At 43.3% G+C, this 22,950-nt stretch overlaps 1 protein-coding gene across 3 annotated transcripts in view; it reads left to right on the forward strand.

Moving 5' to 3' along the window:
- Window positions 1–1,628: 1,628 nt before the first annotated feature.
- CMTR1 (cap methyltransferase 1) overlaps window positions 1,629–22,950 on the forward strand; it is a 29,859-nt gene continuing 8,537 nt past the window's right edge. The window contains exons 1-18 of one of the 3 annotated variants that reach the window (XM_068939536.1): window positions 1,629–1,754; window positions 3,889–4,023; window positions 8,425–8,567; window positions 10,833–10,991; window positions 12,366–12,458; window positions 13,164–13,235; window positions 13,907–14,001; window positions 14,106–14,178; window positions 14,382–14,580; window positions 16,667–16,785; window positions 17,038–17,134; window positions 18,731–18,863; window positions 19,498–19,677; window positions 20,101–20,157; window positions 21,066–21,123; window positions 21,437–21,505; window positions 21,680–21,811; window positions 22,243–22,365. In XM_068939536.1, coding sequence (XP_068795637.1) covers window positions 3,894–4,023; window positions 8,425–8,567; window positions 10,833–10,991; window positions 12,366–12,458; window positions 13,164–13,235; window positions 13,907–14,001; window positions 14,106–14,178; window positions 14,382–14,580; window positions 16,667–16,785; window positions 17,038–17,134; window positions 18,731–18,863; window positions 19,498–19,677; window positions 20,101–20,157; window positions 21,066–21,123; window positions 21,437–21,505; window positions 21,680–21,811; window positions 22,243–22,365 — 1,932 coding nt within the window. In that variant the 5' untranslated portion in view covers window positions 1,629–1,754; window positions 3,889–3,893. The other 2 variants (XM_009686705.2, XM_068939535.1) reach the window with 2 other exon arrangements.

Consider the following 22,950-nt stretch of genomic DNA (forward strand, 5'->3'; position numbering starts at 1 on the left):
GCTACAGATTCTACACATAGTTTCAAGGTGGACATATCCTCCAGAGAAGGACGGAGGTTACAGAGGAGTGATTCAGTTCTTTTTTTGGTGGTGCTACTGCTGCAACTTTAAGATTGATCCTGCTTCTCTGAGTTCCATGAGGAAGATAGATATATATGGAACTTGTTTGAGGTGAGTCCTAAATTCCTATTAAAGACCGGCAAAGCCCTTAGATGGGAATTGCTATTGCAAGACGCAATACTACTTCCTTGTATAATAATGGTTTAAGTATAAACTTCTAGTACAGCATGTAAACCTAGCACAAATTCTTTTCTTCCTTTACAAAAAACTAAAGAATTTTAACTTGCAAATGAATTTGGAAGAGAATCAAACTTCAGTCAGTATAAATGGTGTATGAATAAGACAGCTGTGTCTGGTTTCCTGCCCCCCCCCCAAACAATCTAAGAACCTTTCTTATTGTTACTTGGTTAAGGGAATCCAGATATCTAGCTTTTGCTTTATAAAAGGAACGTACAATGAAATGTAATGAACCTCTTATGAAGGACTCCTTGTGTACATGCCTAATGGTCCTGAGGCCTGGGTTAGCTGCGCTGTAGTTTTCCTTCTTCTGAATGCCCACTTGCAGATGTCATGCCCTGAATTGTTCCTGTCTTGGGATGGCATCGAGCACTACTCATCTCCCATCCAAGATGAGGTTACAACTCTGAGCTAATCACAGCTGATCCACAGCAGGCTTGATGCAGGTTCAAGACGTGCTGTTCTGTCTTTCGGGAGATAGTTGTCGTGCAGTGTGATGATAAAACGTGTTCAAAGCAATGTATTGCTTCTTGACATGAAGCAAGAATAACTGGGAAAGGACTTGAATGCATTCGGGTATGGGACCATCCTGGGTGAGATGGTTCTTTGTTTAAACCTCCTGCTGTAGATGCTGTTGAGTGCAAGAGGTGTCTGGCAAAGGCTTTTCTCTTGCACGTATTATTATTTAACCTTGCAGATCAGGTAAACGCCGAGGCATAGGCTGCTTGCGAGAAACCTCGCGCCGCTCGTAGCAGCGATGACGTTTCCGGCGCGCACCTCAGCGCAAGGGGCAGGAGCGCAGCTGTTTTGCACAGCACCCAACGGGTGGTACCTGCGGCCGGGGCAGGCTGCCAGCGAGGGCTCCTTCAGAAGCACGCAAAGCAGGGGTGCTTATGCAGGCGTCTAGCGCTTCAGCCGACGTTTTAGATGTACACAATTTATATAGATTAGAAATGTATACATGTTTTCTGAATTTGTATAAATTTATAAATATGAGATAAACTGAAGATTAAGAAAATTAGATAAATATTAAGTTTATTAACAAATATAAGTCTATATTAAAACAATTACATTTTCATTCCCCCAGGGGGGAGGGGTAGGGAGGACCGCGGCGCCGCTCGCCGCCGCTCGGCCGGGCAGTGGGCGTTGCTTAGCGACCGGGGGCCTTTGCGGGGGCGAGAGCCGGGGCTACTTCCGGGTTGCGGGCTGTCCGTGGCGCGCCTGCGGGACGGGCCCCTCGGCGGCCGCGGCGGCGCGGCCGGCGCTTGCGTCACTGGCGCGCGCCGGCGGGCTGAGAGGCCCCGCGGGAGGGGGCGGGCCGGGGGCGGCGGCGGCGGCGCCTCAGAGCGGGGAAACGAAAGTGCGGGCGGCGCCGGGCTGGGTTCCCGCCGCCGCCGCCGCTGCTGCCGAGGGGCCGGCGGGGGGCGGTGCGGCCGGCCCGCTGCCCTCTCTCTTCCGTGAGTGCCGCCGCGGCCGCCCGGCTCAGGCCTCCGCCGGCCTCGGCGCGCTTCTCGGCGGGGGCTCCGCCGGGCGCGGCCTGCGGCTGCCGCAGCCTCCCGAGGGCGGCGGGGTGCCGGGCTCCGGGAAGCGCTAGCGGCTGCCGGCAGTTAGCGAAGAGCCCCCGCCGCTAGGTAGCGGCGGCGTCGCGCAGGCTTGTCCTGCCGGGGCTCCTCCGGCGGAGTCCGCTTGCGGCCGCTCGCGGTGGTCTGCGGGAAGCTGCGTTACGTAAGTGGCAGCAGCCCCTGGAAAGGCCGGGAGCGACCCAGAGCGCGTTATGTAAAACCGCGAGGGGACTGACTGCGGAACAGGTGCCGCAGCGCTGCTGCCTGCACACCCTGACAGCCTCGGTGAGCGACACGGTTAGGCACCGACGAGGTTTTTGAGCTAATGATTTCCGTGCCTGAAAGGGTGCCCCACGTTGGCTAGCGTGGTGAATTAATGGTGTTATTTGAAACTTTCAAGAGCTGGCAAAAGTGAGTAGTAATAAGGAGGTGCTTCCTTTCAAGAGGAGCTTGATGAGTTTGAGGGCTCATTTTCGTTGGCTAGCCCCATTCCACCCTGTAGACAGAGAGCGATGGGTGAGATGTACCTCTGGTTTGAATTAAAGCATCCCTCTTTATGGGTTAGAGGGCATAGGTGTGCATGTGGCTGATGGCTGAATTCAGCTCTACTTTTTCTAGCTTATGCTGTTCTTAAGAACAGGTGCAAGTCTTGGGGCATTGACTCAAATTAAGTGGGGTAATGTCACCTCGTACGTCTCCTGTAGTTTAGCTTTCAGTTTAATTGTGCACGCTTTTAAATCCAAGAGGAAAACAGGGGTGCTGATGGACCGTTAGTATGATTAGGAGGGTGGAGATCTTGAGAGGGAACTAGAAGGAATGAGCTAAGAGTTTGTTAATCAAACAAGACAACATCTGAGAAGAAATAGAATTGCTCTCTCAGCACATGGAAGATACTTAGCTTTCTTCCTTCCTTAGTTATTAAGCCAGGGGTCTATATTTGCACGAGAACAGATAAGCATGATTTGGCTGTGAGTGAACTTCTGGTGGAGGTGAAAAGATTTCTTAGGCACAGTGCAATGAAGTTCTGGGGTGGTCTTCCAGTCAGAGTCATGGGGATGAATACAGGAACTGATTTTAAGATGGAGCTCTGTAAGTTTGTGGAAATAAGTTTGATGACACAGGGTTAGAGTCAGAAACTTGGGGCACTTTTTCTAGTCCGGCGTTCATATGTAGAATAATAAATGTTAATTGTTTTTTAATCATTTGTCACCAATAGCAAGAAAGTTTAGCTAGTGCTGCAATCATCTGTGCCGGTTTATTTTCACCTGTTTTCCTATTTCTTGGCACATCTCTGTGAGCCTTCCCACCTAGGTCCTATTAGCTTAGCCTTGAGTGTTACTTCTTTCTCTGAATTTATGTGAAATTTATCTGGCACATCCAGAAACTTGATATCATGCCAGTGATGTCTGATGGTAAAAGCAAACAAATAGAAAAAATCAACCAAAAAAACCTCAAGAACCTTGAGTGTTTGTATTTAATAAAGTTTTGTTGTAGAATTAATGTGGAAAAGCTCATTTTGTAATTAATATTTGCATGGGCGAGGTCAGAGGTGTTGTGATCCTCTTGTGAGAAATGGATTCCACCTTGTGTGTTCCCCATTAGATTGATCTTACTTCCTGGTTTTTTGTGTTTGGGTAGAGTGAATCTTTGATTCAGTAGTAATAATTGACTGTTGTATTTTTAAGTTACGTAAGTGCTGAAACCTTGGTTCTCTTCAGCTGCTAGCATTTAATGGTGACTAGGTTGTAGAAGTGATTCTGAATTCAAGTCATTGGCAGTAGGGAAACTTCTGTATAGTTTTCCTGTTTGGTTAGTTAAACCGACTATTAAATAGGTGGTATCAAAAAAATCCAGTGCGTTTACCTAAAGGAAACTTAAGTTGAGAAGTGTATCACTGAATGGTCCATAAAATAATCTATGCCACAGTGCTGCTGGTATGAGACCTTCACCTTACCCTTCAGCGAGCAGGAGGAAAGTTAACTTGCTTAATGTTTTCTAAGTGTGATTTATTTTTATTTTTTTCTTTCAGTAAAAATGAAGAGAAGGGCAGAGCCAGAATTTAGCAGCCCGCAAAAGAAGCAGAAGAAGAGGATAGAAGACTTGGGATTAACCCTCAGTTCTACTTCAGATGATGAAACTCAATTTAGTAATCATATGACTCAAGGTAAGGTTGGAGATAGCGTGTGTATCACTGCAGGGAATCTGACTAACAGCTAGGAGCTGAACCTACATCTCCTCAATCCCAATTGGGCTTCAAAGGGCATATTTTCTCTTTAGGGTAAAAACAGCATTATTTATGTTCACAAACTTGAACTTACGTGTTTTTTTTTAAGCTTTTTAAACGTTTATTGGACTCTTTTTTTTTTTTTTTTCCCCCTTCTGAAGTCTCGTGCAGACACTTTAATCTGGGAATTATATGAATTCAGATATAGAAAATAAAAATTGGAGGTAGATGACCGAATACATGGTCCAATATCTGTAAAGATTCCAGTTATAAATTAGCAGCGTTGGTCTTTTCAGTCTCAGTGGATTTTTTGTTTTGGAAGCTTTCACTAGTGCGTAGTTGTTTGTGGCGTGCGGTATGTGGTGTGCGGTAATGAAACATCGCAATCTCCCTTTGTGAGAACAATTAAGTAACATTATTCCATTTTTTGCAGATGGGATGAATTGAGGTGCGTACAAAGGGTGGGTTGATTGGGGTTCCTAGGTTGTAACACCATCTCTCTCGCCCATTCAATGTGACTTTTCTGTAAGAGTTGTGAGAGCTCACAGGTGCTTGATTTCACATATTAAAAATGGTTTAGAATTAACTGTATTAGTTTTCTACCTTTTCCCAAGTTGGGTGTGCTTTCTCACCTTGGGCTTGGAATACGCAATTGCTATTCCTGTTGCAAGGTGCTTTAAACACTCCCGGGATGGCGCTTCACGCTGCCATATGCTCACACCTGTTACTTTTGAGTCTTTGAGATTTCCCATGGTAATAAAGTGATAGTGAGATGGGTTCTGGGCACAGGATTTTGGGACAGTGGAAGGCGGATGGGGGTGGAAGATGTATGGGTCGACTTGACTGGGAATAGGCACAATGAGCGGTCATGTATGTATCAATGATCTGTCATGTATGTGTATGCGTTTGGCAAAACCGGAGGTAAATGGGGAAGTTAGATTTGTGGGGTGTGAGAGTTGGTAGGGAATGCTGTGTGCGCTCAGGGCTGGGCTAAAAATTTCAAACCAATATTTGTTTTCCTCTTTTTTCCCCTTTTATGGTTATTTAGTTCAGTTATGGGTCAAAATAGGCTATGAATCTTAATGTTTATGAAACAAGTTGATACTGCTCAACGAAAACGTTTTGGATAGTCTAAATTGTTTGGTATTGTATTACACCCATTGAGGTTTCAGATGAAAGCAAGGTTGGCAAAAAGAAATAGTTTGAGATTTGATCTCATTGTTTGCCTAGGAAATGTTAAAAACAACAAGAATTGTGAGGGAACTTCCTTGAGATTTATGTAGTAGATGTTGTGTTTGAGGCACGTAATAAGCCTCTGGAAAATAAAAAACAACTCAAAATCCAGTAACAGAGCTGATTGAAGGTGTGGGTTGGGGAAGCAGAGAGCCGTAACTGGCTCTAAAGCAAAATCCTTTGTGATCCTCTTCATCTCTAAGAACTCTGAAGGAAGCAGAAATGTAGCTTCCTTGACGAATTTTTTGAAAAGTGAGATGGGCCTAAAATATTGGTAACACCAGCTATGTCATAGCCTTCCGTATCTTCAGCTGTAAGGTTGATATTGTAAATTTTTGCATGTTAGTTGAAGGGTTGCAAGACTTGAATCTTAAAGGCTCCATTCTCTGAACTGATAGTGCAGTTACAAGATTGATCAGGCATTGAAGAGATTTTAACTATGATTAGGTATTTCACTGCTGTCTCTTTCACTTTTTTGGCTCTTGTGATGGCCTTTCTACAGTTGTTTCCTGTTACTTGATGAAATTCAGTTATTTGTAATGTGAAAAATAGCGATCTGTCAGTTGGGAGAGAAAGACGCTGTGTTTTCTCTGAAATCAGAAAAACTTAAGAAAAGCTGAAGCCTTCTTTGCTGGTAATTTTGTCTCTCTCTTCATACTTCTGTGCAGCTTTTCCTTTTTAAGCGATAAACAGAATAAAGATGTGCTCTGCTAACCGCAATTTTCTGCAGTGTCTTAAGGAAACTTGTATAGTTCAATCTCTCCTAGTTGTATGAAGTAGCACAGAATGTTTTCTAACACTCATCGAACAAGGAAGGCTCAAGAGATGAAGGTCCATTAAAGAGCATGGCTAAGCCTGCAGTGAACTGCTGTTCCAGTAGTCTTTATGGACTACCCGGCAGCACTAACTTAGTGCGACTGCTGTGATGCTAGACATGTTTCAGGGAGGAAATTCATGCTATTCCGTCATTCTTATAGTGGCTTTTCAGCAAAAAAGGGGGAAGGACTCAGTGGGCTGTTAGCAGCAGCTGGTTCCTGCCGCCCCTTTCTCAGTCAGCCAGAGCGCTGCCTTTCTAGCCTGGAGCTTCCTGGTTTTGGATAAACTGCAGTTTGAAGGTTGGTGGGTTTTGTTGTTGGTTTTTTTGTTTGTGTGGATTTGTGCGTGTGGTGTGTGCTGTTGTTTTTGTTGTTGTTGTTTTTTGCTTCATCTTACCTTAAGGATGGATTTTGTGGGGCCAAGGTAAATCGCTTGTAAGAGAGGTCTACGTTAGTTTGTCTAGTATAACCACATGGAGCACCTGCTGGGATTAGGCTTTACATGGTTTTAGCAACCTTCTATATGTGTCACTAGAGCTAGTTGAGCCTAAGTGTTCAGCTTGCTCTGCACTGGGGCCATGAGCGTTTGTGATAATCTGGTGCAAATATCCTTAATGCAGTCGTGGCCTGGATAGTTTTGATTAGGGCGTTGGGGGAAGGTGCATACCAAACTACTTTCAATAAGGGAACGGCATTAGTTTTAGTGTGTTATGGATTTTATTGAAAAGGTTTATTTTTTTTATTCTTATTTCTGGAAAACCTTGAATGCATCTTTCCAGTTATCTCTTGCACCAGGCGAGAATCCCATGTGTTTCCTCAGACTGCTCAACATGCATCAAGCATGGTTACTTTTCCTGAGGAAGGGACAGAGACTCTCCATCCCCTCTGTGAGGAAGGGCTGGTGGTCGTGACTCCATCCTACTCCAATTCTGTAACGGTCTTGCTACTCTGGTAGAGGATTCTCTTTGAGAGATTTACTACTCTGTTTTTGCTGGAATTTGTGCCTTACCCTGCTTCCTTCATTTTGCTGAAGATGATGCCACACCTGGGTGTATCAGTAGAATCTAACCAGCTAAGGTACCTGTGCTGCTTGAAGCTGCAGTCCTATGCAGCATATGTGCAGGGTAAAGAATCAGACATATACTGACCTGCTGTTGTGATAGAAGGAAACCAGAAGCTTTAAGGTTAGCCCTTTCAGAGTAACTTTTGGGAAATCTTAATAGCATGGTTTTGCTCTAGAACGTAGCAAAGTGGAGCGAAGAAGTGGTTATTTATTTAGTGTTTCTAAACTGTGGCCCTCCGATCATTAGTGGTCCATAGCAGATCCATGTTACTATATTAAACTGTTTTCAGTTAAGAGCTTGCAAAAATGGGTAGCTTGCCAAAAGGCATGTTGGGGATAGCCAGTTGAGTTTCAGAAACACTGAATGTACTCGTAGATCCACAACGTTAATGATGAGTTGTCTCTATCCTTCTACGTTATTTGTAGGTTAAACCTTTGCCTGAAAGACTTATAGGGTGAGTAATGCCTGTGCAAAATTGATGTCTTCTAACCTTACCTTTCACTTGGATTTGTATGCCTCAGTAAACTTCTCTGGAGGTGAAAAACTGTCTCATTTTCTGTAGTGAACTTGGGGATCACACTACTGAAGTGGGTAATTGAGTCAAAGTGAAGTTTATTATGGGAACTAAAAGGGCTTAAATCTTCTGTTCTTTCTGCAGTATTAGTCATTTGGTGCATGTCTGTGTTTTGTGATGTGAATTTGTGCTTAGGTCAGGGAATGCGTTCACTCCTGTAGCTGGATAGGAAAATGAGGAGAATCCAGTATGACTGAATAATTATTGTTATGCTCAGGAGAGAATCTTCATGGGCTTTCTCAGCTGCCCGAGATCATTTGAAAGGTCAGATGCACTCTAATGTGCCATGATGGTCATGCTGTGGCCTTTTCTGCCGCTCTGATAGCGTTTGCCAGGCCTTTTGGAGTGTTTGAAATCCAGGTGTCTAAAATGCGTGTTACTGGCTGAGAGAAATTGTATGCATCCTTGAGACAACGGAATGTTAACCATTCAGTAGAATACAGTAGGTTACCAAGTACTGGCTCCAGATAATATTTATATTGCACCTGCATACTTCCTGTAACACATCTGAGATACTGAAGCATCCTGTCTGCCTCTGTGCTCGTTGAGAGGATTGGTAAGTCACACTTCAAACTTCTTGATGTGGTTACTGAGATGCTTTGCTTCCATTTTCTTCTCATTTTCATGTTCACTTCTCCCTCTCTTTTGTTTTCAGAGTCTTCCAGTAGCAGCAGTGGGTCTGATAGTGAGAGCGATGAAAAAAGACCAGTCTTCAGCAATGAGTTCAAGCAAGACTCTCTCGTGGAGGGTACTTCATCCCGCTACTCTATGTATAACAGTGTCTCCCAAAAGCTCATGGTAGGTCAAAATAGTTTTGTATGAGACTATTAAAACCTGATGAGTGCGTGAGGGCAAAGTGAAAAGACCAGTCTATTTTAAGAGATTTTCCCTATGTTTACCATTGAATTTTGCATGCCCGTAACGTCTCTCTCATTAGCAGTTCTGGCTGCAGCAAGGCCAATCAGTGATGATTTTATACCTTGTTAATTACAAGCCTGAAACTGTAGAGAGTGTAACCTTCCCTTCTTGCAAGGGAGACCTCTGCGCATATAATGGTATTTTCCATTCAAGTCCAAGTCAGCCTTTCACTGCACATAACTTCTGCACAGAAACTTACTTTTGCTAGCTCCAGGCTGCTAGAATTTCAGAATATTCCTATTTCAGTGAATATTTGAGATTGATTTAAATGTAACTGTTAACTTGAATTGTAATTCTTGTGTTTTGCCCTGCTGTAAGATTGTTAATGAAGTTCTGACTTGTGAAGCTTGTAATGCTTTTTCCAAGTGGGGATGTTTTCTTGAAGGGGATTGTAGAAGCTTCCAGTGAAGTAACCGTGTGCTTGGCTTTGCTGTAGTTTCAGAATTGCCTTCCAAAGATTGATATTTAATAATTAACCTCCTGTAGCACCAGAGTCTTCCTTCCCCCGTCTTTGCTTTTGAGAATCAGTGCGACTGAATCAAATATATTGAAAGAAAAAGTGTGAAGACAGATTTTTTTCCAAAGTGACGCAGGATTAACTGGGACATATTGGTGCACGTGGTAGAGGACCCTAGGTATCATGTGAATTTTGACTAGCGTATACACAGATTGTCTTACATCACATGTAAGACTGGGCAAATTAACTGTACTGTGGCTATTAGTGGTGGTCAGCGTGGTGTTTTGCTCTCCGAATCGCTTACAAAGTAGTTGCCAATTTGGGAAGGTTCCTAGTTTGACGCTGTAGGATGTGTCCTCCCATGGCCAGATTTTCACTGACAGGTATTACTGTTTGTATTACTGTTTATGGGAATTAGGAGATACTACCTTTCAAAGAGTTGAGCTGTTGCTGACCAGCAGGATCATAGCTCTATATGAAACAGGAACTTTGAGCTGTTGATGAATTTACAACTCAGTGGGATCCAGAGGCTGAGTTGCTGAGTGTTAAGGTGCTCCTCTGTGGATAGATCCTGATGATGATGATTCAGAATCTGTCCATGTGCATTTTTTGGCTCCTGGGCTGCAATCTGCTGATTCTAGCACCACACTGTCCTTAACGTGTAGAGCTGTCTCCAGAGGCAAGTAGGGTATGTGCTTTCAATCACCATAGCATGGGGACTTTGTGTGGTTGAATTGAGAAGGCTTTTATTTGTACACCTTCATAGACTTGGGTATAAAGATTGACCTCAGCTCTAGCTGAATCACTTGGTGGCATTAGGTAAGTAAAAGATGTTCAGAATTCTGTTCTCAGAAAATTAGTGCGCAACAAGATCAGTGGCTGTCAGAGCCAGAGAGCAAAGGCAGTGGTGGGACACTACATAGCTTTGTATAAAGCCTGTATGATATTTTTGCATCCCCTCTCATACAGAGTGACAGTAAACGATGTCATTGCTGCTTTACACAGGACAGAAGATGCAGGTAATTTAGTCATCCAAGTGACGCTTTTCTAGGTCTTTTATTTACCTACTGTCTCGGGGATGCATACTGGAAGAAGTGAAATTGACTCTGTTCACACTCGTGTTGTTGTGCTCTTGTTGCTAAGATTTATGAAAAGAAAAGCTTTAAGAAGTAGCAGTTAGTGAAGATCTTTCTTTTAAGCTAAGAGATAGGACTGTATTTCAGGAGCAGTGTCTTGCATTCCTCCTCTGAGTTTTAGGTGAAGTTGTAACTGTTGCTCGCGTACGTCTGTGTACGTGTGTGACTGCATTTTCATAACAAAAAATATCATCGCAACATGAATTTTTTCCTGTGCCAGTATCTTCTGGTTTACAAACCGTCCACACTCACTGAACGTGGTGACAAATGGCTTCTGGCTCCTCACTGTTTTCCCTTTTGAGCAGGCTGTTCCTGTGTTACTGAACCCTTTGTAACGTGTTATCTTTTCAGACACCATTTTCTGGATCGAGTTCCTGCCTCAGTGGAGTGAACTTGATATCAAGTCTTGAAAGCCGCAGCAGAGATTAAGAATGTTCAATGCCTACAAGTCACTTCAGTGTGATGTGTTGTTTTCCTTGCTAGTCTTTGACCCCAGCAGTACCTAAACTTATGTTCCTTTGCCTCTGTATGCACCCATTGCTTTCTTTATAGGCCAAGATGGGCTTCCGTGAAGGAGAAGGTCTGGGAAAATATGGCCAAGGCAGGAAGGATATTGTTGAGGCCTCCAGTCAGAAGGGAAGGAGAGGCTTTGGACTGACCCTCAAAGGGTTTGATGGGGAGCTGAATATTGACTGGCAGGATGAACCGGAGGTAAGTCTGTCCTGTTTTGAATCCCTTTTCTGTTGACGTTTTTCAGGATTCAACCTCTGGGAAAGTTTTTTAATGTTGTCTGATATAACTGGCTGTTGTCAAATGGCTCTGCTGGCTGGATCCAGGTCTCATTTTGTCCTTGAAAAGCGCATCAAAACTTGTTTTCAGTCACATGTATTAATATTCTGGTGCAAAATCAGTCTCAGAGTGTTGCTGTGATCTGTACAGTTTGTTTCTGTGTTTGTAGGAGTGGATGTGACTGAAGATTGCTATCAAGCTGTTTTGTGTTTACCATTTTTACCTGTATATCGGTGTTTTTCAGGCCTGTGTAGATGGGTGGGTTTGTTTTTTTTTTTTTTAGTATCTCCTCTGACTTTGCTTCATAGTCCCAAATAAAATGCTGAGCTGCTGTATTCCTGCATCTTGTCAAGCTCTTCAACAAGGAAGAAAATTGGGAAATAGAAATGGGTGTCATCAAGAAAGTAAAGCTCAGATTTGATACTGTTTGGTGTGAAATAGCTGGTATGTGTTGTATGTGAAACAAACAAAACCGAAACAAAATTGAAAACTAGGGATTTGGTCCTCTGGAGAGTAAAAGGTCCCGGCTGACATTAGTCAAGGACAACAATGCTTATCAAGTGAAGTATGGTGCACACTTTATTCTCCTTTCTTTAAATTGTTTTATTTTCAGCAGTTAGAAATAACATCAGAGGTTATCCCTTGGAAGCCAGGAGTTTGAGACCTCTTCTGTAGGCTCGTTGGGTTAAAGCTCGTTCTTCAGTGTGTTTCTGTAGCTCACAGTACAGTTAAGTGTTGCGTGTGATTGGTCTTTGTAGATGACGCTACTATAATAGCGTTAATAAATGCAATTAAATTATAAGGAGAAGGTGAGTAGGTGTTAGCAGCCTCTCTTTGTGGAGGAGTGGAGTCACTTTAATCTGTACTGCTATAACAATTCTTTCCCAAGATTGGCAAAAGTTGGTTGAAGTGTGAACTAGCTGCGCTGTGAGGGCCTTTCAGAAAGAACTGGGGAGAAAGGATGTGTAAAGCATCATCAAGATGTGTGTGGTGTTTTTTTTTTTTTTTTTCCCCTGTAACTGTCTCCTTTGTGATATCTCTAAAACGCACCTTCAGAGTACTAGGCTTTAGCTTTATGGCCTGATTATTTATTGGACTCTAACTAGAGGAAAGTTATTTCATTTTGTCCCCCAAAAAATAACATGTTACAGGCTAGGAGAGAAAAGTGTGGTTGGCTCAGAAGTCATGGTATAAGCCCTTTATGGCAGGATTGAGTGGCAAGCTTTTGGGGAGCACTTAATTGTTATGTTTTATTAACAAAACCTCTCTGACCTTTCCTATGTCTTGTGTTTGCAGCCCAGTGCCTATGAGGAGGTGGACTGGTGCCTAGGATGCACCACGGAAATCCCCGATGCCCAGGAGCTGAAGGAGTGGATGACTGTGGGGAAGGTAATTTTCTAGATCCCAATATATACCAGCCTAAGAAGATGCAGGAGTACTCAGCCAGGAACGGCTGCCTTGTAAAAGAGTCCTAGAATGATTTAGGCTGGAGGGAACTTTGGGAGGTTGCTAGTGCAGCCTCCTGCTTAAAGCAGGTCCAGCTGGATCAGGTTTTTCAGGGCCTTGTTTGGTTTAGTTTTGTATATCTCCAAAGATGGAGATCTTGAAGCCTATCTGGGCATCTGTTTCAGTGTTTGACTACCAACTTGCCAAAAAAAAAAAAAAAAAAAAAGACATATCTTGTTTTGTAGCTTTCACGGTGCATCTCTGAGAAGAGTCTAGATCCATCTTAGGTAGTTACAGACAACAAGATGATCTCCCTTTTTCCTTCTCCAGTCTGGATGAAGTGTTCTCTCGGCGCTTCTTCATATGTCATGTGCTTCTGCCCCCTCAGCATCTTAGTGGCCCTTTTGCTCGGCTCACTTCAGAATAGCAATGTCCGTCTTGTCCTGGGGAATCCTAAACTGGATACAGTATTCCAGATACGGTTTTGAGATGCTGAATAGAGGGGAATAGTCCCTGAGGCTGTTGGCTACACGTTGGCTAGCACCGCCCAGTATGTGGTTGGCAGGCTTTATCCATCTCTGTGGCATTCTGAAATGACTGATATGGTGTGTGCTAAGTGCTGTCTGTGTGTCCTCATCTTGCTTCCAGAGGAAGATGGTGATTGAAGATGAAACGGAGTTTTGTAGCGAAGAGCTTTTACGTAACGTCCTGCAGTGCAAGGTGAGTTCCTCCCTCTAGAGAGGAACTGAGGCTTTCGGGAAGCAAGTGAAATAAATAATTGGGGGGGGATTCAGTAATGTACTTAGGTGATCAGTAAGTGCTCAGGACATCCTCTCTCACCTCTATGCCGCTGGTATGACCTAGAATCCTAGTCATTACTGTTTATTTTGTGACCTGCTTTGCATCTTGGCGTTCAAAGAGATGAATCAAACCAGTGATCTCCCTCTTTTAGCCAGTTCACCTGGAAGCCTGAAAACTTGAATGAGCTAAAGAAATAAACTTCCTTTCCTTTCTTGTGTGTTCCATCTCCCCTCCTAGATTTGATCATGCCCATATGAATTGCAATAGAAAGGCCAATAGAGCGCGAGTGTGTACGTATCTGAGAAAACTCTTGGGCTGTGACTGCTTTTTAGGTGGCTAACCAGGCTATCAGGCTGTGAAGCTGCGTCAGTACAGAATTCTTCAGTGTTGCTAAATTCAGTTACGAAATTAGGTGGCTTAGAAGCCTGGATGTTGTTATGTGACTGAAAAACGTTCTGCATTGTGAAGACCAAACCCAGCATGGAGTTAGCTGTCCAAGCAGAGAGGAGCGTGAAGATAGGAAATGCTCATGCCTAGCTGTCCCTTAAGCCTGTAGCAAGTCCAGCTCAGTTTTGTTTCTGTTTGTGCAGAGTGTATTTGATGAGCTGGATGGAGAAGAAATGCGTCGAGCCCGGACGAGATCTAACCCCTATGAGATGATCCGTGGAGTCTTCTTCCTGAATAGGTTTGCACTGCTTCTGGTTATGTAGCCCCTCTTTTATTTATGTCCACTTTCAGCCTTGGGAACTAAGGTTGAAACTTAATAGGTCCCTTTTTGTGTGTTCACAGAGCTGCAATGAAGATGGCAAATATGGACCATGTTTTTGACTACATGTTTACAAATCCTAAGGACCTCCATGGGGTGAGGGCTTCTATTTAACTTTCAAACAGCAGTGCTGTCTCAGAGAATGGAGAAGATGGGGAGAAAGGAGAGTCCATAGGATATTAGCTGAGAAAGCAGGTGCTTAAAAGAAACAGTCGTAGTGGTGCAGTTGATGGTATATCTGGTTTGACTGATGTGAGCTGTTACTGGGTCAGTAGAATTTCCTCAGTTTTCTTTTGCAGAGGCCCTTGATAAAGGAGCGAGATGCAGAGCTGCTTTACTTTGCTGATGTGTGTGCTGGCCCCGGGGGCTTCTCCGAGTATGTCCTGTGGAGGCGAAAGTGGCATGCAAAAGGATTTGGCATGACCTTGAAAGGACCAAATGACTTCAAGCTAGAGGATTTCTATTCTGCCTCCAGTGAGCTCTTTGAACCTTACTATGGTATGTAGCACCCACATGAGTGTTACCTCATGTTTCTGCTTGTGTTGCAACCTCTGTAGCAGGAGTGGGACTGGTATTGATACCAGCGTGGGGATCTAAGAGAAGCCTGATTTTGGAAACCACTTTGCAAGATAGAAGGGGACTGTTGTCTGAGAAAGGGGTTGAGATTGGTGAGCCTGCATACTGTCATGTTTCTGCAGTTATTTCCAGTCTGTCCTGGGAATATGCCCCATTGTAATATTTTGTATTTGAGTGCTTATTTGAAAGTTACGGTGTGCTTTAAGGTTGCTTGCTGATGTTTCTCCCGCTTTACTGCTGTTGGCCTGAAGCACAGTGGGTGAAGTGACTTGCCTAAAGATCTGTGAGCAGAGCCAGGCAAACCTTACTTGCCTGACTGGCAGTCTGCTTCTATATCAGGTGTCTCTAGCTCTGCTTTGATAATTGATTCTGAATTCTTTGCAAAGACCAATAAATCAGATTTGGGCTTGAAGCCCTGACGGAATTTCTGTGACTTAATGAACTTTTTAATCCAAAGAGGTTTAAACTAACATATTTTACCTTGCGTTTGTGACAGACTAAGTAAATGTAAACAGACAATTACTGCATCTCACCTCATGGATGGTAATTTGCTAAACTTGCTGGTACGTCTCAGTCCTCTGTCTGTGTAGCCTGCCTATAGAAAGGGAAGTACCAGGTTTGCTAGTCTTCCTGCTTTTCCTTTCAGACTGTGTAAAGGAAAGTCAAGTGTGACTGTCTTGCAGAGAAGGCAATAACCAGTTTGTTTTTCCACTTACTCTTGCTTTTATTTTTTCCCAACACTGGATCTCGTTGACTGCCGCTTCTGACAGCTGATTGTGAACTTTTAGAGAATGGTTAGCCCTTGAGGATTAGATTGGTTAAAAAGGAAGTTCATGGCAAGGGCAGTGAGGCAGATAAACACATTGTTCTAACGGTTGCAGCATTTGGATCTTCGTAACTCAATGTAGACTGGTGCTCTTAAGGAGCAAGGAGATACCTGCAGAAATAAATAGCCCAATGACTTTGATGCATTTTCTTGCTTTCCTTTCTCTCTGTCTGTTATGCTATAAAGTCTAGTGAGACATGTACAAACTTTCTTCTAGCAATGGGAAGGAAGCAGACTGCCTTGATATTTTTGCTGTGAAGAATGGCAACAAATTCTAGGGTCGCTTTGCTTAGTGACAGGATAATTGGTGAGGAATTTAGTTTGCACAGCACTTTCATGCATCCTGATCTCTGCTACTTTCTAGTCATCCAGGTGTTCAGTTAATAGAAGCTGCTGTCGTAGAAGACTTATAGGGACTAATACCAATTAGAGGTTGAGAATTCTCAAAAGTCGGAATTGGTGAGCTCTAGAATAACAGCTTAGACTAATTTTCTCAAATGCCAGCCTTGGAGAGTACATACATCTGATTTTAAAGAGCCATATCGGAAAATAGAAATATTCCCTTCATGTACAAATCCTATTTGCCTTTGTTTCCTTTCCCTACTCCCATTGTAAACTGGTCTGCATGTGGACAGTGTATTTTTTTTTTTTTTGGTGCTGCTTTCTTTTTTTGGTGCTTTTGTAATTCCAGTTTACGTTGTATTTGGAATAATAGCACTATGTTTCTTTGGAATGATAATCCTTAATAGAAGGTTACCAATGCAAATAATTTTGCCTTGCCTGTAAAATGTGTTACTTTCAGGTGAGCTGTGCAATGAGACTCTTACGTTTTTAGTAGATTCAGCTGTGTGTCATTCCTACTTGGATGAGATAATGTTATGTTTTAATGTAGTCGGTTCCTGTCTCGGGGGCAGCGAATGATTTGTCATTTGCCGAGGCTAATGTACAACTCTTATTTTGAGTATGGTTGTTATAAGGCTTTGTTTAGCTCTGACCACACAATCTACATAATTTTCCTAAGTCAGCGAACATCTTTGTTCAAGGGAATGTGTTAATGCTTACTTGTTTACCAAGGTCTGTGCATTTGCAGACTAAATGCCTGTAAATAGATCATCTGTATGTACTGGTCTTTTGTCAGTACTCTGCAAACACATTAGTAACTGCCTCTCCTTTCCCTCTTAGGAGAGGGAGGGATTGATGGAGATGGAGATATCACCCGCCCAGAGAACATCACTGCTTTCCGGAATTTTGTTTTGGACAATACTGATCGGAAGGGAGTGCATTTCTTAATGGCTGATGGGGTTGGTCCCTTTCTTTTTCTTCCTGCACTAATGACCAAAACTGATACCTCTATCTGTAAATAGTAGGCGATTTAACATCAGTCCATACTTACAAAGTGAGATTTATCAATGCTTGCCACTAAAATTCCTAGTGGCAGTGCTTTCTATCCTAAAAAGTAGAAATTGTCCTGATTCCTTGATGTATTTGTGCAGAATCCTTTGCTTGAGCAATGGATTAGTGGAGATGCTAATCGCGTGCTATGTGCATTGCAGGGCTTCTCTGTGGAGGGTCAAGAGAATCTGCAAGAAATCCTAAGCAAACAACTGATGCTTTGCCAGTTCCTTACAGCACTGTCTATTGTCCGGACAGGTATGTTTTATGTGTTGATCTTCCTCCTCCTCCTCTAAGGCATGGGTGGCTTTGCGATGGATGCTTTAGAATTTTATTAACACGCCATGAAGTCTGCTCTGCTGTGAGGATGAGCTGCATAGAATTTAGTGTGTTCCTATTCATCCTGAGATGGTTATCACAAAGTTTAGAGAAAGGAAAAAATAATCTTATGCATGTCTGTTTTAATTATAAACATGAGGTAAAATGCATTAGTTTAAAGCTCTTTTGATGTGTTATGTTTTGTAGTTGTCTTAGGCTAAGATCACTACTACAGTGACTGGACAGTAAATCGGAGCTTTTTGGGTTCAGCAAAACGAGCTGCTTCCTGAATATTTCAGCAGGCTGGTTGGAACAGGCAGCGGTGTTTATGCAATTCATCCTTCCTTTTAACTTGTGGCTTTTCTCATTGAGTCTATCGTCTCTGCGCTCAGAACAAGATGGTATCTCATGTTGCCCTAGCTGTACCTCTTTTGCTGCCAAGTGTTGGACATAACAGCTGTATCTGGTTTTGATGGCTCCTCTCTTGTGCTGAATTTAGTTAGCATTTGACACTGAGGCACAAGAGAAAGAAAGTCTCATCAGCTTACTGTTTACCTTACTTTTGAGCACAGCACAGGGCACATCAGAGGCAGTGATCTGCTTAGCAGTAGCATCTCAAAGTTGGTATGGTAAAAGGAGCAACCTTCTGTACGTCTTTCCTCTCTGGGCAGATATAGCACTCTTTTCCCATAGGGAAACTGGGAGCCTTGTTTGTAGGCAGAGGGCGTAGGCACTTTCTCTCCAGATGACAAGTTATTTTGTTTTAGATAAAAACTGTTGTTTGTTCCTCTGTCCTGAAGCTTCTCATTGGACAGATCAGCTCTCCTTCTGTCAAGGTTTTTTCATAGCACGCTACTCAGCCGTACTGCACGGTTTGGGCTCAGAGGGGAGGACAGAGGAGAGTAGAAGGGTTGCTCTTGAGACTGAGAGGCGATCTGATCAATGTGTACAAGTATCTGAAGGAAGGGTGTCAAGAGGATGGGGCCAGACTCTTCTCCGTGGTGCCCAGCGACAGGACAAGAGGCAACGGGCACAAACTGAAACACAGGCAGCTCCATCTGAGCCTGAGGAAAAACTTCTTTACTGTGAGGATGACTGAGCACTGGAACAGGTTGCCCAGAGAGGTTGTGGAGTCTCTATCCTTGGAGATATTCAAAACTTGCCTAGACACAATCCTGTGCGATGTACTGTAGATGACCCTGCTTGAGCAGGGGGGTTGGACTAGATGATCTCCAGAAGTCCCTTCCAACTTTGGCCATTCTGTGAGACAGCAAGCAGACTGATCTGATCCTGGTCAGGGAACTACTTTTCTCTTTGCTGCAGAAACATGGGGAAGACAGTTCATGCAGCCACACTGATCCACTTTACGAAAGTGTTTTAGATGCTGTTTAATTGTACAAATATATATATATATATATATATATTTTTTTTTTTTTTTAATTTATTTCTGGGGGAGAGAAAGTTGTTGAGGTGCCTGGTATATCCCTGTTTCCTCATAATCTGCTCGTGTTGATGTGCTTCCTCTCTCTGCTCCAGGAGGACATTTCGTCTGCAAAACCTTTGACCTGTTTACTCCATTCAGCGTGGGGCTTGTTTATCTGCTGTACTGCTGCTTTGAGCGAATTTGCATCTTTAAACCTGTGACAAGCCGTCCTGCGAACTCAGAGAGGTGCGATCGCAGAGCGTGAGGGATTACTAAATAAACTATTTTTCTTCTTTTTTGTTTGTTTTTGTTGTTTTAAATGCAGTGATAGATGGATTTGGGTAAGTTTAGTGGAAACTCTGTGACCTCACTCATTTGGCAGCTATCTTGAAGGAGGAAACATTTTAGATGCTTAGCAAATGATGGTGGTTGACAAGGTAAAGAAGATATTCAGCATATTATCGTGATCTTTTCCTGCCTGTACTGACCGTCTTCTGGGGAAAAAGCATGTATATGTAACAAATTTTTTTTTGCGTGAGAAACTAAGGTTTCAGTGAAGCTAGAGCATATTATGTATGTTATTATACCTCTTTTTTTTTTTTTTTTTTTTTAATTATCGAGTTTGGCTTAATTGATATATTACTTTAGGAAGGTTTGTTGGGTTTTTGAATAGGGTCGAGTTTCCTGATCTTTTCAGAGAGTAGAAAATGATGCATAAGGATTTTGTGACAGGTGAGACTACCCCTTATCGGGGGAACCCAGGGGAAAAGAATTCCTGCGATCTGGGAAACCAAAGCTACCCTAACAGTCAGGAGCGTGGCAGGAAAGTTGGCTGTGTAGCAGGACTGAACCCACATGGTCTTTCTGGCTTGCTCCGCAGGTATGTGATATGCAAAGGATTAAAGCTAGGGATTGATGATGTGCGGGACTACCTCTTCATGGTGAACATCAGACTCAACCAGCTGCGCAATTCGGATGTGGATGTGAATCTTGTTGTCCCGGTGAACGTGATCAAAGGAGACCAGGATTTCTATGATTACATTGTTCACTCTAATGAAAAGTGAGTGACTGTGGGCAAGTAGGGCCACTGGCTGTAGCAGGTCAGCCTGCGTGGCTTTTGCTTGTAGCTGCTTATGCTTTTGGAGATGCTTGTTGATTGCTGCTAGATGGCCCTGGTTTTGCTCCCTGAGAGACGTGACAGAATGGAGACTGACCTTCTGCAGAGAGAAATGCTTTATACTTTAGTAACTGGTAGGCCTCTGAATGCTGTCCTCTGTGCAGAATGGAAAGGAGGCTATTGCCTAGTTCTTTACTATGGCCTTCCAGTCACTTTGATTAATACTGGGCCACGATGATCCAATATTGATTTGAGGATGAATCGGGCTTCCTCTTGGTGCCCCAACACTATTCTTTGTTTTGAACAGTAAAACAAGCTTGATGGTGATTAGCTTGTTCCCTGACTGAAAATTGTCCTCTCTTTCAGCCACTGCAAAGTTCAGATCAAGGCACTAGCCAAAATTCGTGCCTTTGTTCAAGACACGTGAGTATATTCCTCTGCCTTTGGGTGAGGATTGAGTTAACCTATTATAAATGAATTGCTTTCTCCTTCGTTATATGTTTTTGATCTGAATGGATACTTGACTTGGCATTTTGAGCCAGGAAAAAGAACAGTGCTTTTAAGTAGGTCAGTTTGTCTCTGTCTGAGTTGCTTCCTGAAACATGTGGTTAGCTGAAGGGATCTTGAAAGCTGATGATCTAGTACCAGCCTTGTTGAGAAGGCTTGTGTGAATTGTATGCTTTCCAGCTACTGTAAGTGGGCCTGCTTCTGAGCAGGAATCTGAGCCGAAAAGCAACTTCTGGCTGGTATTCTCATTTCTGCTGTAACCATCTAAGTTAGGTGTGTTTCATAGCTCTTCATTTTCCAGGGGCAATTCAGAGCATCTTAAGTTGCATGCGTAGAGTTACCTAAGTCATTGCAATACATAGGCATTTCCCTAGCCTGACTTACTGTTCAGGTGTCATTCAGAGAGAATACGTAGTAGAAAATTGAATGAGCCTGGGAGCCAGGAATCATCTAAGAGTTAATCCTAACACTGAGGCCTTCAGAGTCTTCACTGTTATTTGTAAATAGGGCTATGCACCCAGCTTCCAAGCTCTTGGAGATTAAAATAAGTTTATACTAATACACCACTTTGTGAAAACGATGATGTCTCCATAGTACGTTCCTGAGATAGAGGAGCGGCAGCTTATCAGTAGCACAGACCATGAAACAAAGTAGACTCGGGGTGGGGGGAACATGCTCTTTTGAATGTAACTTGTTGAGGAGCACTGCATGTGTCTGGCCAAGCCAGACACTCTTAGGTGCAGGCTGGGTAGGGCTGGGGTGTGTTAATACTACAAGACCAAAGAGGTTTCACCATTTTAACTGTGTGCTGGCTTTCTCTCAAGGACGCTGATTGAGCCACGGCAGGCTGAGATCCGAAAGGAGTGTCTCCAGCTATGGGGGGTAAGTAGGCTACTAAGCAGGGAGGTTGTGAAGGTATCCTTGCTGTGGTGAAATAAGGAAGGAGCTGGAGTACAAATAGGAATTTCTAGCCAGGGTTTGATATGTTTAATGTTGTCCTCTGGAAAAATCAGAGATCACTTGAACCTGTTCAAGTAAGTAAACATGATGTTCCTTTGCCAGATGAGCTCTCCAACACCTGGAGTCCTAAGAGCAGGGGTTTCAGGGGGCAGGGTGTTTTGCCTTGTAATGAAACCAGAAAGGTTCCTATGAACATGTAACACTTACTATCAATCTTTTGGATGTTTTTTTCCAGATTCCTGATCAGGCCCGTGTTGCTCCTTCATCTTCAGATCCCAAATCCAAGTTCTTTGAGCTGATCCAGGTGAGACCTTGCCCGGAAGCTTGTATGAAAGGATTCAGAACAACTAGACCTTTCCCCTCTAGGAATTAAGAGATGAAGAAGCTAGACCTGTATTATCAATTTATGTAGAAATTCCATTTGCCTACTTGTTAATGGACTGTATCTAACTTGCCTTTCCCACACTTTGCTCTTTAGGGCACAGATATTGATATCTTCAGTTACAAACCTACTCCTCTCAATTCCAGTACACTGGAAAAGATCCGCCAAGTGTTAGATTACCGGTGTATGGTGTCTGGCAGTGAGCAGAAGTTCCTCTTGGGGCTAGGGGTAAGTGCTGAGAACAGTTAGACTTTACACCAGGGAGTTCTGCTGGTTCATTTCAATGCTACTATTCTGCCTTGCAGATCCATCCCATCACTGCTTTTCACACTAACCCTGTTGTTTTTTTTTTTTCCCCCCTAAATCCTAGCCTACAAGGAAAGCTGTATGCTCACTAGTGTCTCTAGTTGTCTTTACTGTCCTTTGAAAAATGCTCTATTTCTGGTTCTGAAGAGTCATTGACAGATCAGAATCAGGGTTTTGTTCCTTTGCTGTAGAGATTAAGGTTCTTCTTTAAAACTTCCCACAGAGAAACTACTCTGACAGCCTAGGATAAGAAAATTCTGCTGTTCTAGATTTAATTTTAAAGTTGGAGGTCTCTCCTCCTCCCCTCCCCCAATCAGGCCTTGGCTGAATCTGACTCTGCCTTCTGCACACAGAAATCACAGATCTACACCTGGGATGGTCGCCAGTCAGATCGCTGGACAAAGCTGGACTTGAAAACTGAGCTGCCACGAGATACCCTTCTCTCTGTGGAAATTGTTCATGAACTGAAGGGAGAGGTAGGAAGTTATTATCTGCCTTGCCAAGGGTCTGAAAAAAAAAAAAAACTAACAGTTTCAGTCATTCTCTGTAGGGTACTGCAGAATACATGTTCCATCTGTGCAGGTGCAATGCTTTTGTGTACGATCTTTAGAGAAACTATTTTGGATTAAGTTATTTCCATCTAGGGCTATAGAGGTGATCTTCTAACATCATTTTGAACCCCTTTTAGATATGACTTGCTTTTGTCCTATGTGCAGCAGGAGATGGTATTGCTTACCAAGAGTTAATCTGTTCTGTGTCTCTTTGGGTGCATAACTACTAGGTAGTGATTGCAGGCTTTAGGAAACAATCCTGGAGTGTAAGGCATTGCTTCCAGGGAGTTTACTGTCCTCTGGCACCTCGGGTGAGGATGCTGCACTGCACTGAGTTTTGCACTGTGGTACCTGATAAGGCACTTGTGCCAGAGAGCTGGTGATGCCACCTTCAGGCAATTGTGGCCCTGCCTTCTACACAGTTCCAACTCAGGAGGGAAAGATGAACTACAATGGTTCTTGGATGATGGCACGTCACTGTACTACAGGTTGCAGGGAATTTGCAGTGCT

This window comes from Struthio camelus, chromosome 3, assembly GCF_040807025.1.
Source record: "Struthio camelus isolate bStrCam1 chromosome 3, bStrCam1.hap1, whole genome shotgun sequence".
In the NCBI taxonomy this organism is placed as follows: Eukaryota; Metazoa; Chordata; class Aves; order Struthioniformes; family Struthionidae; genus Struthio; species Struthio camelus.